At 36.9% G+C, this 15,837-nt stretch overlaps 1 protein-coding gene across 1 annotated transcript; it reads left to right on the top strand.

The window, feature by feature from the left end:
• Window positions 1-3,476: 3,476 nt before the first annotated feature.
• Window positions 3,477-15,788, top strand: aox6 (aldehyde oxidase 6). Its single transcript, XM_057325031.1, has 35 exons — window positions 3,477-3,634; window positions 3,886-3,943; window positions 4,632-4,728; window positions 4,834-4,942; window positions 5,018-5,144; window positions 5,218-5,279; window positions 5,549-5,626; window positions 6,424-6,504; window positions 6,668-6,812; window positions 6,922-7,014; window positions 7,173-7,324; window positions 8,382-8,475; window positions 8,850-8,959; window positions 9,038-9,222; window positions 9,547-9,709; window positions 9,792-9,881; window positions 9,972-10,141; window positions 10,250-10,376; window positions 10,464-10,586; window positions 10,653-10,749; window positions 10,863-10,987; window positions 11,237-11,370; window positions 11,500-11,587; window positions 11,777-11,863; window positions 11,952-12,143; window positions 12,387-12,614; window positions 12,707-12,802; window positions 12,883-13,011; window positions 13,168-13,242; window positions 13,417-13,469; window positions 14,554-14,668; window positions 14,760-14,825; window positions 14,905-15,093; window positions 15,194-15,361; window positions 15,459-15,788. Exons 1-35 carry the CDS (start codon window positions 3,581-3,583, stop codon window positions 15,519-15,521), a joined length of 4,023 nt encoding a protein of 1,340 aa, XP_057181014.1. The 5' UTR covers window positions 3,477-3,580; the 3' UTR covers window positions 15,522-15,788.
• The last annotated feature ends 49 nt before the right edge of the window (window positions 15,789-15,837 follow it).

Here is a 15,837-nt window from a genome sequence, read left to right as displayed (position 1 = left end):
AGTCAAGCATTGTAATGTTATGAAACTATACACAATATTTGTTTGCCTGTTTAAATAGTAAAATACGTTCCAATTTGAACTTCTTGAGCTGTAATAACTGAAGTTACTTAGAAAACAGTAGCGAAATATAGACAATATAATAATCAATGGTGGTGAGTAAAGAACTGGACAGAGATGAAGAGATTGGCGGTCACAGCTGCAAAGGTGTGATTGAAAGCAGATGTGCGTCTTCATGAAAGGGGGGATGGGGGACAAAACAAAAGAAAGAAAAGACTAACGGCACGTAAACACATTTAACACCCTCTCGTCCGGCAACACCCACAGTCACAACTGGGCGTTGACCAAATATGGGCATTAACTCGGCGGGACGAGTCTAATGTAAACATCTGTATTCTCTCTCTGCGGTGTCTGAACGGTAGATTGTTGATGTTCATTTTCTGCAAATAAATGAAAACGGTTAGGCATAGACCTTTGTTTTAGCTTTTTTTCTAATGATCGTTTTTGCATGATTCACATGTTTCACATGGAATCGCCACCTCATAAAATAGGTCGATATTCCAGTGTCACTTGTAAAATTAGAAATTTCAAAGAAAACATTGCTGTCTGTGATTTCTCATAACACATTTGTCATGCTACACTGATACTTATAAGAAAAGCTTGATGCTGAAAACAATACACTGTTTTGTCAACAGCTAACCTTCTGAAAAATAAATCAGAACAACCATATTCTTGCATATTTATCACTGTGTTGATTTTAGCGGCATCTAGCGGTGAGGTTGCGAATTGCAACCAACGGCTCACTCCACCAACCCTCCTCCCTTCCGAAGCACTACGGTGGCTGACACAGAACTATGATGTCGACACGTTTTTGCTTCTTTGCCGAAGGAGATATCGTGTTTGCCAAATGCGCGTTTAGTGCTACTGTAGAAACAACATGGCAAATTCCATCTAAGGAGACCCACAGTAGATAGAAATAGCTCATTCTAAGGTCATAAAAACATAACGCTTCATTATGTAAGGTCTTTATACATCTCTGAAGAAATAGTTATGCATATTATATTGCATTTCTGTCAATAGATCCTCCAAAAAATTACACACAGCACCTTTAAGTAAAAAAAAGTAATGATAAATGCAAAATAAGATGTCAATTTGTTGTCGTACCTAAGAAATCTGAACTAAATCTGAAACTAAATGACCGTCCCGAAATCAACGTCATTTACTCATGTTAAGTAAATCAAACATTCCAATCCCATGATTTACATTCTGTAACCTTGAGTCGAGCTTAATCTCTGTCGCTGTCTGTCAAACCGTTCAGTGCCCCAGCAATAGATCAGCGCCTTAACAGCAGAACCATTTTAGACCCACACCACACAAACAGATTCAGTCAATCCTTAACCCGGTCACACATACACAATTACGCACATTTGCATATCTAGTTCTGGCTGACGCACAAGATTTTGATGCTGTTACAAATTGCAGAATTTATCATCTAGATTTATTTGAAGACTGTGGAGAGTCTGCAAAGTATAAATGTTTTTAATATATTTTACAAAGTGCAGTATTTCTGAGTGATAAAACTGATATATAGAATATTATAATACATTAGATGTGTGTGTGTGCGTGGGTGTGTGTGTGTGTGTGTGTGTGCGTGCGTGCGTGCGTGCGTGCGTGCGTGTGTGTGTGTGTGTGTGTGTGTTTGTATAGCTAATCCTTAATAGCCGGTGGCGAGAGATTTCTCTGCAGGGTATTAACTTGTGTAGTCTCCGTAGGGGTTCCCTGATCACACTTCACAGGGAGCCACAGCAGGGTGTGTTTATATTTCCTATTTCGACAACTGGAGACGACGCAATCTGCATTACACAGTATGACAACACTGGATGCTGTTTGTTGAAGTCTGTAACCTTGTCAAATACCTACAGAAGAAAATGGATCGGATGCTGATGTTGCTAAATGCTTTTCTTTGTCTGTAGGTTTGATGCTTGAACCGTAGTGTTAAGGTCAAAGGTCATAAATGTGATATTTTCTCTAAGATCTGAACAAAAAAATTGCTGTCTGTTTCTCTTCCTGTCTGTCTGTCTCCTTACCTCAGCAATTTTGCTTCTTCGTCTACAGGAGTAATTACATCCCGACAAAAGCTGGCAGGCAGGGTGGCCTAATAAAAACTATAGCAGGAAAAAGTTGTTTACCTCCAATCTCACACACAATGTTATCTTGAAGACTAGTGAAACAAGGATTATGATACTAAAGTGTTTTGATTTTAGGTCAGTCTTTTATCAAATCTTGTTTCAGAAAATGCATTATTTTGTAATATCATTTTTTTTCTGAATATATAGTATTACATTGTCAACAAATGTAAAAAAAAAAAACACGTTGTAATAAAATAGCAGGACCATCAGTACAGTTTCCATGATGGGTCATGTTTGTTAAATATTCGTGTTAATGGCTCCATCTTGTGGTTTGAGTTATAAATTACATTCAGGCTTTGGGCGCCATCTGGTGGTCAAGCAGTTTACGGTAACTTCTGTTCTGCATTAGATTTGTATTTTCGCACATTTTAAAATGCATCCCTTTATTTTTTATACAAATTACATTTTTAATTGTATTTGCATTCATCTTGTACACAATGTAAAATTAACATTATGACCAAAATAATCAGAACATTTTTATATCGCATTTTGATGTTGTTTGTTTTTCATTTGATAAAAATGCCTCAAATTAATCTTTGTCCTTCATCTAATGCTCGTATGATGTGTCATTTAATGTTACTTTGTGAGTTTCTTTGCTTTCTGTCTCAATGATGAAGGTTGTTCACGGAGCTGCATTTAAATATATTTACACCAGGGGGCGCTCGGCGGCTCATAAATCCGAAATCCCTATTGATTGAATATAAATCTCTGTGCATTTTTTACTTTTAGAGCACATTTTTGTTTACTAAAAACATCACCCACAATCTTGTGAACAGACTCGGTACTTATAGACCGACATCCGCATACGGAATCTCCATAATACGCTTTCTAAATACACTCGTGAAATAATCCGTGATTGGTTCGTTCTCGCAATCGCTGAGAAACGTAACGGGTGCTACGCTGCGTGACAACATAAAGTCTAGTTCAGCGACGGCTTGCACAGTAATAGCTATGCTGAAAATCAATATAACAACTGAATTGACAACATGTGGGTAGTTAAAAAGCAGTCTTTATCATTTTATTTTGTACTTAAATAATCAAGTAACACGTGATTGGGTATCCTAGCCATCGCTGAGAAAAGTATCACGCGCCGTGTGATATCACAGTGAGGTGTTAACGGTGGTTTGCGCTGTAATTAACATGAATAATGCTACCAATACACCATAATAACCATTTCATTAACAACAGGGGATAGCTAAATAGTTTTTATTTATTATTCAAGCTATTATTTTAACCAAAAAATGCATTGACACAAAAGCCCCGCCCCTTTTATTGCAGCTCCGCTCCTGTATTTTGATCTTGCGCACTTTGCGGAAGACTTGTAACACTTTCACAGGAATCTCAGCGAGAATCATCTGCGTTTTTTGTTAGTAGTGGACATAAGCTTTAAGAAAATGGCTGAACAAACGAGAGACGGTGGATTGGTTTTCTATGTCAACGGGAAAAAGGTGCTTTTTCATGCACAACTCTTTAAAGAACTCTTTTAAGTGTGTAACTGGTCAGGTGTTTGTTGCAAACTCGTGAACTGTTACATAATGTTGCACAGTAAAGTTAGTTTTAATGCTTTAAATCTGTATTATATGATACATTGTATGACAATTATTGCATTTTGCATATGGTCAGTAATTTGTGGTTGGATATGTTAAGTGCATTAATACTAAATGGTTATAATTGTGTATTTTTTTCGTGAAACTGACAGATAACAGAGAAGAACCCAGATCCGGAGACCATGTTGCTGTCCTATCTCAGGATGAAATGTATTTGTTTACTTTTCATTGTTTTTGTATTTTATCATAATATTTTTGAGAAACCAAAATAGTCACATATGTGTTTGTAGATTTGGCAACTATTCAAAATCAAATTAAAACGATTAACAACCTTTAAATAACAATAAGTGAAATGTTTATGAACAATTGCTCGTTATATGTGATTATAATTATGACCATTTCAAATCAAAGTCAAAATGAATAGTGTTTTCCTATAAATCAATGGCATGCATAATAACCTTGACTTTGTGTGTGCGTGTGTGTGTGTGTGTGCGTGTGTGTGTAGCAGAGTTATTATAGTTTTCATTTTAGTTTTATTTCGTTTTATTATAATTTTTTTAATTAGCTTTTATTTTTAGAGCTTTAGTTTTTATGTTAATTTTAGTTAAAGTTTTAGCAGTTTTGGTATATGCTTTTGTCATTTTATAATTTATTTGTTTATTTCTTATGTTGCTACATAATATTAATTAATTTCTATTTTAGTTTTATTTCATTTTTGTTTATTATTATAATTTTAGTGCTTTAAACTTATGTCAATTTATTTTTGAGGCAACATTTAAATTTTTCCTTTAGTTAAGTTTTTCCCATAATTTTTAGGTCAATATTTTATTTGATTTCAATGAACAGAGACGTTTTCAAAGTTTTAATTTTCTTAAACTAAAATAACCTTGGTGTGTAGTATGGTTGACAGGCACTAAGTACGGGTGTGGTGGGGGGGGCTGTGGTGCTTGTACCGTCATGGTGTCCAGATACGACCCTCAAAACAAGATCATCACGTATCCTTCAATTCACTCTATTCAACTGTGCTTGTCATGCACAAGTAGAATCTGAACATGCCTAACAAAGTCACACAAGATGCTTTTTACTTCACTCGTCATCAGTCACTTCTCTGTCAACGCCTGCTTGCTTCCCGTGTGCCAACTTCACGGAGCGTCCGTGACGACTGTCGAAGGCATCGGCAGCACCAATACCAAGTTACACCCGGTGCAGGTAGCTATAACATCACAACATCTAGATTATGAGATCCAAATCGCCGAATGAGATTTCCTCATTTGTGTTTATCAGGAGCGTATCGCAAAGGCTCACGGCTCTCAGTGTGGGTTCTGCACCCCTGGAATGGTGATGTCCATGTACACGTTGCTGAGAAACAACCCACAGCCCAGTTTGGATGAAGTGACGGAGGCTCTCGCCGGTGTGGGCAGCCACAAACATGATCTCGAACACACAGATGAGTCATGAATGCTTATTATAATGTTGTTTTGCAGGTAATTTATGCAGATGCACGGGGTATCGTCCTATCGTTGATGGCTACAGGACGTTCTGTGAGGTGAACAGTGCCGCTTTGATTCATTACTGATTCATTTTAGTGACTGCATCATGTGCCACCCGCCTGGCAAGGCTGTCTTAATCCGATTTGTTTGGCCATTCATTTCTTTTACCATCTCTAATGCGCTCAATTAATTCCACAGGAACTTGTTTTGAAACACATACTGGGATGGAAAGTTTCACATTTTTCTTTAAATGTTTATTGTGTGCGGTTCACAATGCGACTGTGTGAGTGAAAGGGATTCTGGGAAAGATCTCTGTATTTTTCAGAGTAAGAAGTGTTGTCAGGTGAATGGTACCGCATGCTGCATGGCCAATGAAAACAGATCAGAGGATGCTGCGGTGATTGTGAGTATGCTGGTGTTACAGTCACCTTAAACATTTACGTTGCACTTTGACTTCTAAAATGTGACTAAAATATGGACTTTATTTATATGTGGCAAAGAAGATGTTTGTTCTGGGGCAAAAATTGTCTGTTAGAAATTCTGCCAGAAACATGACACGGCATAAATCAAGTAGTTGGTCAAGTTTTCAGTGACTTATGTGCAGTAGATGGCCCATATGGCAATGGGTAAAAGACACCGGGGCTAGTTGTCACACTGCAAGTATATAAATTAAAAGGTTAAACTGCGTTTTTTTATTTGAATTATATATACTTTTAATATATATAAAAGTAATACTAATATTTTTAAAATATAATACATTTACTAAAAATATATATAATCTATAAATATGTATAAAAATAAACTTTTCCACGTTTCCCCCAAAAAATGCAGACAAAATACAAAAAATATATTTTTTTAGAAAAATAAAATGAAAATGACTTCTTTCACCTTTTCTTATAATTTTTTTTATATATATGTTTTTTATTTTTTCTGTGTTTTTGGGGAAATGTGGAAACGTTTATTTTTATTCATTTTATTTTTAAACAGTTGTTTTTACTTTTTTATTTTTTTTACTTGTATTTTTGGTAGCCCACATTAAGTTTTGCACCATAGAAATAACGTTCAAAAATGTTCCTTAATTATCAATTAATAGTCCTATATATAATAAATATATATTGGTCACTAAAATCAACCAAACATCAATACTTCAAAACGCAGCTGCCATTTAAAAAGTAATCATGATTTTTTTGTGTCTATCAGAGTGAACCAGAACTGTTTAGTAAAGACGGTCTTCTTCCTTTGGACCCCACACAAGATCTCATCTTCCCTCCAGAGCTCATGGTTTGCCGACATTAGACTTGAGTTTAATAAAAAAAACCTTTAAGGATGAAAGTTAATGATCAAAAACAGACTTTAGACTTTAGTTAGGATGATAAATCTTCCTTCATGTTACCAACGGCTTTTGCATGTATATGGTATTTTATGTGTATTTGTATGTGTGTAGAGATTGGCAGAGACACAGGAGCGAATCACTCAGAAGTTCAGTGGAGAGAGAATGACGTGGTTCTGTCCTGGATCTCTGGACGAGCTGCTTCAGCTGAAAGCAGATTACCCACAAGCCCCTATTGTCATGGGCAACACCAACATAGGTTGCATTTGAGGAAAAAATTGTGGCGCAACTTAATAAAACCTTACCTGCTAATATAACATATTTAGATTAGTACTCATTTCTAGTTCGATTTGATTTTTGTGGAGCAGGTCTGGACATGAAGTTCAAGGGTGTCTTCCATCCTGTTCTCATATCACCAACACGAGTGCTAGAACTGTTTAAAGTTACAGAGAAACCAGAAGGTATGTGCGTTTGTTACATGGACTAATGTGAAACGCATTAAACTACATAACTGGCAACAAAATAATAGAAAAAGAAATCATGTTGAATTTGGTGGCGGGTTGAACTATGGATGAGAAAGGCGAACATGATGTTTAATGGCAGTGGTTTGTGTTTGTAGGGGTGTGTGTCGGCGCGGGCTGTAGTATGTCGGTTCTAAAGGGTGTGTTGGAGAAAACAATTCGTTCTTTTCCTCCGGAGAACACGCACACGTTCAGAGCTCTTCTGCAGCAGATAAACCTCTTGGGCGGACAACAGATCCGTAACGTGGCCGTTAGTCACTTACGTCACTCATGTCACATGTCTTTTTAACAAACTGCATATCAGATCAGGTCAAGGTTTATTCTTGCTACAGAGCCAGATAAGTGACCTTGGTGCCTTCTCTTAATATCACATACACTGCACAAAAATGAAGACAAAAAATTAAACATTAAATGAAACAACATTCATACAAGAAACACACAGACAGGATATTAAATATAAAATCTAGTTGTTTGTAAGTTGTTTTTTTTACTTAGCATGCATAACAGTGTTGTTCTATTTGTGTTGATTGTTGATGTTTTGTTGGGGTTGTTATGAAATATTTAATTTCTTTAATTCTTTAATAAATGACAGATTACATTATGTAACTTTACTGATAAAAGTAGGTCAAGACCCGTAGTTAAAAACAGACCGTTAACTGCTATTTTTACCTAACTGGACACTTTTGAGACATTCTTTGTTATTTGTTTATATTAATTTAATAAACTTAAAAGAAAATGTACACATGGTAAGCGTTATGGCTGCACAGTATTGAATAAAAATGCAGTAGCTTGCTAAATGTTACGATATTCAATATAATAAGGCTTTTTTTGTGAATATACGTACATTTTCTAAAAGATTCGAAATGACATGTAAATAACTTTAAATATATAGAGTTTATATAACAGATCAAACATATCATGTTTTTATTGTGTTATTGTTTTTTTGTGTGTCAGTTAGCTGTATTTTATCAACTGCAGTTTGATTGAATGCACAATAAAAACATGATTTTAAGTTTAATTTGTTTTTGCAAATTAACTCTTCAAATATAGTTTTCATTTTAAAATGTCAATACAGTTCAAATAGATTTTAAAAACTGAAAATTATATAACCAACACTTGTATGCACTAACATTTGCGTGCCTCTGCATCAACCTACAACTTCCACAAAACATATTTTTTTGAGGTATTAAAATCGTTCTCTTATTGCAAACTGTGTGTTATGCATATTGCATATTTAGGTCATTTTGATCAATTGTACAGCTCTAATAAGTGTGTTTACATGAAATCTGTTATGTGTATATTTGTAGACACTCGGTGGCAACATTGTAAGTGCGTATCCAAACTCTGACCTGACCCCTGTCCTAGCTGCCGGGAGATGCACGCTGGTGGCTCTTTCTAAAGGTGAGGCCATTCGATTTTTGCTAGTGAGTCTTAAAGGGACAGTTCACCCAAAAATGGAAATTCTGTCATCAGTTTCTCACCCTCTTGTCATTTCAAACCTGTATGACTTTCAATCTTATGCAGAACACAAAAGAAGATATTTTGAAGAATGTTGGTGGCCGAACAGCATCGGCACTCATTTACTTCTATTGTATAGACACAAAACCAATGTTATTGAATGGCTACCGGTTAACAACGTTGTTCAAAATATCTTCTTTTGTGTTCTGCAGAAAAAGGAAGTCATACAGGTTTGAAATGACATGAGGGTGAGTAAACGATGACATCATTTTCATTTTTGGGTGAACCTACACATTTAACCCTATATGACATGACAGAGGGACGGCGAAGGGTTGCCATCGATAAAGACTTCTTCCTGGGTTTCGCAAAGACTGCTTTAAAGCCAGATGAGATCGTCCTGTCTGTCTTCATTCCAGCTTCTAGAAAGGTGAGTATAATAAAAAATAACTGATGTGTGCGAGTAATGATGTTTGTTTGATAACGTACAGCACTTTTTTTCCGTCAGGATGAGGTCGTGCATGCGTTCAGACACGCCCCACGCAAGGAGAACGCCTTGGCTACGGTCAACGCCGGGATGCGCGCTTGGTTCAACGAGAACTCAAACGTGGTCAAAGAAATCAGCATTTACTATGGAGGAGTGGGACCGACTATTGTCAGCGCTGAAGTCGTGTGCCAACACATAATTGGAAGGTAATGCTTGGATTTATGTATTTAAAGGGATAGCTCACCCTAAAGTAAAAAAAGTCATTTATTCACCCTCATGTCATTCTAGAAGATATTTTGAGAAATGTCTCCGTGGTTTTGTGTCCATACAATGGAAGTCAATGGGGCCAATGATGTTTGGTTACCAACTTTCTTCAAAATATCTTATATTTGTGTTCTGCAGAAGAAAGTCATACAAGTTTGAAATTACATGAGGGTGAATAAACAACGGCAGAATTTTCATTTTTGGGTGAACTGTCTCTTTAAGTTACATGTTTTTAAATAGTAAATATTTCAAACTCTGTTTTTAAGGCCTTGGGAGGACGCAACGTTAAGCGACGGGTACCGTGCGCTGATTGATGACATCACTCTGGAGGCGTCGGCTCCAGGTGGGAAGGTGGACTTCCGCAGATCTCTGACCCTCAGCTTGCTCTTTAAATTCAACCTGCTCGTCCAACAATATCTGCAAGAGAAGGTATACCAAATCTCGTCTGCCGTCATCTCATCTAGGCTTAAGAAATACGTGTGATTATTTTTCAATATGTGATGTTTATCAGAACGTGACACAAAAGGAAATACCCAACGAGATGCAAAGCGTGATCCAGCCTCTACCTAAACACATTCAGCCCAGCTACCAGGAGTTTCAGGTTCAACATTCTTACCTAATTCTGGATGTATGTATATATACATATTTATATAGTGTAGATTGTTGAATGGTGTTAAATTGATGTTCACAGGATGTTGTAGAAGCTCAGCCGTCGCAGGATCCAGTGGGTCGACCCGTGGTTCACCGGACGGCTTTGAGCCAGGCCACCGGAGAAGCCGTGTACTGCGACGATCTACCGCACACCGACGGCGAACTTTTCCTGGCGATCGTGACCAGCTCCAGAGCGCACGCCAAGATCACGTAAGACACAAATGTTTTCCTGAAACGAACGCGAAGGTGCGCAGAAGCCACAATGGTTACAAAAAATGAATTTGAATGATCATTTTTACCCAATATCTCTTATATTAGACATATTGACTTCGGTGAATCATTAAAGACACCAGGTGTGGTTGACGTGATCACTGCCGACGACATACCCAGCAAGAAATTCAGAACCTTTATCGGCTTTGACGAAGATCTGCTGACTGAAAGCGAGGTTTGAATCGTTTTCCTACTTACTTTGAAATGTAAACGGATTGTAAAACTACAAACGTCACATGAAAGGTGTCTATTGTGTGGTCAGGTGACCTGCGTGGGTCAGACGATTTGCGGCGTGGTTGCCGATTCCAAAGCTCACGCCAAACGCGGAGCGGCGTCGGTGAAGATCACCTATGAAGATGTGCAGGATCGCATCTTCACTTTAGAGGTGAGACTTGTCACTTCCTGAATTTTGATCGTTTTTTTATGAAACTTTTTTTGATCTTGTGTCCAGGAGGCCATAGAGAAGCAGTCGTTCTATTTGCCCGAGTGGAAAATAGAGCGAGGAGATGTTGGAAAAGGTTTGAATGAGGCAGAACAGGTCCATGAAGGTAAAATGTGATGCTGGTCTTCCAACACCTTGAAGACTTCTGAAGTCTTTTGGACTTTTTGATGAAATCAAGTATACATTTATGGCTCATGTCATCTTATGATTTTATTATAGGAGAGATTCGTATCGGAGGTCAGGAGCATTTCTACATGGAAACTCAGAGTTTTCTGGTGGTTCCGGTGGGGGAGGAGAAGGAAATGAAAGTGTATTTGTCCACTCAACATCCTACAATGACACAGGTATGAAATTATAGACCTCGGATGATGTAAACAACACTGGCTCAACCCCTTCTCAACGCTGGTCCAGAAGAACTTCCTGTTTCAGTTTCTAACACTACACAAATGCAAACAACAAAACCAATTTAAATGTTAAACGAATATCTTTAAGATTTAATTATCGGTCCAAGAAAACAAACTGAACTGAAAGGCTACACACATCACATCTTGAATGTTTTGCAAGCATCAGCTATGTTCACCTTTTTGTTGCAGGAGGCAGTAGCCGAAACATTGGGAATCCCGTCCAATCGTGTGTCATGTCATGTTAAACGAGTGGGCGGAGCTTTCGGCGGTAAGGTCACCAAAACATCCGTCTTGGCCTCCATTACTGCCGTCGCTGCTTGGAAGTGAGTCAAACTGGACTCGATGATTTAATGTTGTTGTGCACATTTAAATGACTAAAATTACGTTATTTGCATCTTAAATTGTTTGAATACCGTTTTTGTGAGTTTTGGTAAATATCTCTTCGTGTCCAGGACTGGACGGGCAGTGAGATGTGTGTTAGAAAGAGGCGAAGACATGCTGATAACTGGTGGACGCAATCCAGTGTGGGGAAAATATAAGGCAAATACTATAAAAGTAGTATTTGCGAAATAATAATAATAATATCAATAATAAATATAATACTAATAATAAATCATTAGAAAATAATTATTCTTTTTAGGAAATAGTTACTTTTCCGATAATGTGTATGACTTTATTCATATTCTAAAATTATTTGTGTGTTTGCTGGTGCGTGTATGTTTTAAAAAGGTGGGATTTATGAAAAACGGAAGAATTGCAGCTGCTGATTTTCAATATTACGCTAATGGTGGAAACACAGGGGATGAGTCTGTACTGGTAAGACCTCTTGACTTTTGTGATATGTGTAAAATTGGTATATTACAAAATGTCATTTTATTGGTTTACTGTTGTTTGTTTCATCTAGGTAGTCGAGAAGATCCTTTTACATCTCGATAACGCTTATAACATTCCGAACCTGCGTGGCCAATCGGTAGCTTGCAGGACCAACCTGCCGTCCAATACGGCGTTCAGAGGATTCGGTGTGCCCCAGTGCATGCTGGTCATCGAGAATATGATCAGCGATGTCGCTCTTAAACTCGGACGTCTGCCTGAAGAGGTCAGTGGTCGTTCTTTCAAAAAGTTGCTTTTTAACAGTGCATCAACAGTGTAATTCATATCTGTTTACCGTTTTATTGCTGTGGTCTGATAACATTGTTTTTGAAAACACAATTTATTTATTTATTTAATATACATTTTTAAACATCGTATCTTAAAATTATAATGATCCTGAACAACTTGTTTTCCAGTGGGCTATGCCTGGATTTTAATTTTGTATAAAATTTTTTTTTTTGCTTTTCAGATCAGAGAGATTAACATGTACAAAGAAGTCTCGCTCACTCACTACAAGATGGAGTTTGACCCAGAGAATCTCGTCCGCTGTTGGAACGAATGCAAAGAGAAAGCCGACATCCTGCGGCGACGTCAGGCCATCGACATTTTTAACCAGCAGAACCAGTACAAGAAAAGGGGAATCGCCATTGTGCCCATTAAATACGGCGTTGGGTTTTCCGAGGGCTTCCTCAACCAGGTTGACATCACTTCAAGCATCAGAGGTCAAAATCTCTTGTGTTTAATGCACTTTCTCTCATTGATCCATTGTTGTTGTGTTTTAAATCGAAGGCGGCTGCTCTCGTGCATATATATAAAGATGGTTCTGTACTGGTTAGCCACGGCGGAATAGAATTGGGTCAGGGAATACACACCAAAGTCCAACAGGTATCATTTATCGCTTTCTGCGCTTGTCTGCCATCATTTGAGGTCGCTCATCTATAGATTGATGGTGACTTTTTGTACAGGTGGCCAGTCGAGAGCTGAATATTCCAGCTTCTCTCATTCACATTTGTGAGACTAGCACCGAGAGCGTTCCAAACACCTGTCCGTCTGCCGCGTCCTTCGGTACCGATGCCAACGGGATGGCCGTAAAGGTATCATACCTTGCCTAAACATATATTAATGAGAATATGTGAACTTTAAATCTTCTGAAAACATAGATTTATGTGATAAAATGCCTTTAGGTTATTAACGTAAAGTGGACAAAATCACGATCAATGTCTGTCTTGGTTTTTTCTTTTATTTTATAGGCTGCCTGTCAAATTCTGTATGAAAGACTGGAGCCAATCAGAAAACAGAATCCCAAGGCAACATGGCAGAACTGGGTAATGTGACTTTTCTATTATTTCTTAAACTTAGTTTAATTGTGAACATGTTTATATGTAAAGGGCTTAGAAAATGACACGCATCATATTTGAAGATACTAAAATCAAAACAAATAATTTTTTGTTTGTTTTATTGCATATGTGTGTTTAATTTACTAAATCTTTTCACTAAAGGTAATGACGGCATTTTTGGAAAGGATCAGTCTGTCAGCCACAGGATACTACAGGTAATGTATTTCTACATTCGAAAATTGAGATTTTCTGAAACTAAAGTCCGAGACCTCAATGGACATCTCTCATAAAATTATTTTAAGACCAAATAATTTGAGTTGTTTTCGATTTCTATGCACCTCCAAACCATTACCCTGTGGAAAAATTGTCTCAATTGTATTTGTTTAATTTAAAGAAAATATAAAGTTAATACAGCTGACAAATAAAGACTATGTATATGCATTGGTGTTATTATGGTTACTATTGTAACATTTCTGTTAATTAAAATAAAAGAAAATATAGGCCTAAATATGTGACCCTGGATTACTGTAAGTAGCACGGGAATATTTGTGGCAATATGCCAAAATAAAAATAGAATTTTAAGTGAAGAACTTGATCCATTAAGATATCTTATAAATTTCCTACCGTAAATATATAAAAACATTTTTGTGAGTAATATGTTATGCTAAAGACTTCACTTGGACAACTTTAAAGGCGATTTTCCCAGTATTTAGATTTTTTTTGCACATCCAGATTCCAGATTTTCAAATAGTTGCCAAATATTGTCCGATCCTAACAAACCATACATCAATGCAAAGCTTATTTATTCCGCTTTCAGATGATGTATAAATCTCAATTTTGAAAATTGACCCAGGTCACATATTGTTTGAAAAAAGAAAACTGAATGAAGTAAGCAATGTTGCTTTGTTGCCAATAAATTCAAATAAGTTATTGGAAATGATGATTAGAATTGTATAAATAATTATTTAATCACGTCCGAATATTTTATTGGAAATAATGTATTAACTAAAGATAATAATAATAAACTAAATGGAAATAAAATTAATTCGTATAGCAACATTTACAATAAATACATAAATAGTACAATGAAAAAGGCACGTAATAAAAAAGCTAAGAATTTCAGTAAAATTAGCATAAAACTAAAAATATAAAAATGCAAGCTAATTTAAAATATTTGCAAATTAATCCGTGAAACTAAAAGAAATTGTAATAACTCCAGGGTGCATCATCAAAAAAAGCAATGATTATAGACAGGCAAAACATTGAGTTTTTGTCTGATGTTTGTTAATGTTTTGTCAGAGGTCATGACCTGTATATGGACTGGAAGAAGCAGGAAGGAAGGCCGTACGCTTATTTCACATACGCCGTGTGCTGCAGTGAGGTGGAGCTGGACTGTTTGACTGGAGAGTACAGAGTAAATACATTCATAAAACTAAACATCTTTACTATACTGTATATGATTACTTGTTATTTACTGTTATAAGAATCTAACACCTTCCTTGTAGACTTTGAGGACAGATATGGTTGTCGATATCGGCAGAAGCATAAATCCATCGATTGACATCGGTCAGGTAATATACGTAGATACATTGGAGACATCTGCATCATATAGGTTGGACATTATACAGTAAATACATTTGTTTGTATCAGATTGAGGGAGCGTTCATGCAAGGTCTGGGTCTCTTTACAATGGAGGAGCTCAAGTTCTCTCCGTCTGGCGTTCTGTACACACGAGGACCGGGCCAATACAAGATACCGGCTTTCTGCGACGTTCCTCTGAAGTTTAAAGTCTACCTGTTAGCCAACTCGTCCAACCCTCATGCCATCTATTCCTCAAAGGTGACAGACGTGTTTTTTAACTTCAACTTAAAATCAGTTTCGTTTCCGTTGTGATGGCCTGAGGTTGCATCCTAGTTTTGTTTGTATTTTGTCATTTCAGGGGATCGGAGAGCCGTGTCTGTTCCTGGGCAGCTCTGTATTCCTCGCGATCAAAGACGCTGTGGCTGCCGCCCGTAAGGATGCCGGTTTAACCGAACCGTTCACCCTAAACAGCCCTGCCACCCCAGAACGGGCGTGTCTCGCCTGTTCCACTCGCTTCACAAAGATGGTATGAGAATTGCATGATTCAGTTTAGCATTTTTATTCTGACTAAATCCACATTTGAACGAAAGCATTTATAAATAGTTGAATTGTTATTTTTATAGGTTTTGGAGCGTAAAGCTGAATCAGCCTCTGGATCATCTCAACCATGGGCCTTGGACATATAATCTTAAAAAACTTCATCATTGTTATCATTAGATTGTTATCAAGCACTTGTCAATGACTTTAATATTTTCACAGATTTCAGATTTTTATACAGTATTTTCAGTTCTTAACAGAATTAAACTTATTTACTGACTGACAATAACCACAAAATATTGTACCCATGTTCACATATCACAATCTGTTTTTATTAACAATTTCATCTCAGATAAAAACGATTATTGATCACATTTACATGCATATTATCTAACTAACTTTTTCAAAAACACATTTTGCACTTAACATTTGATGTTGTCTGTAACTTGTTCATGAATTAAAATG

This window comes from Triplophysa rosa, linkage group LG25, assembly GCF_024868665.1.
Source record: "Triplophysa rosa linkage group LG25, Trosa_1v2, whole genome shotgun sequence".
Lineage (NCBI taxonomy): Eukaryota > Metazoa > Chordata > Actinopteri > Cypriniformes > Nemacheilidae > Triplophysa > Triplophysa rosa.
This window is presented reverse-complemented; position numbering and strand designations above follow the sequence as displayed.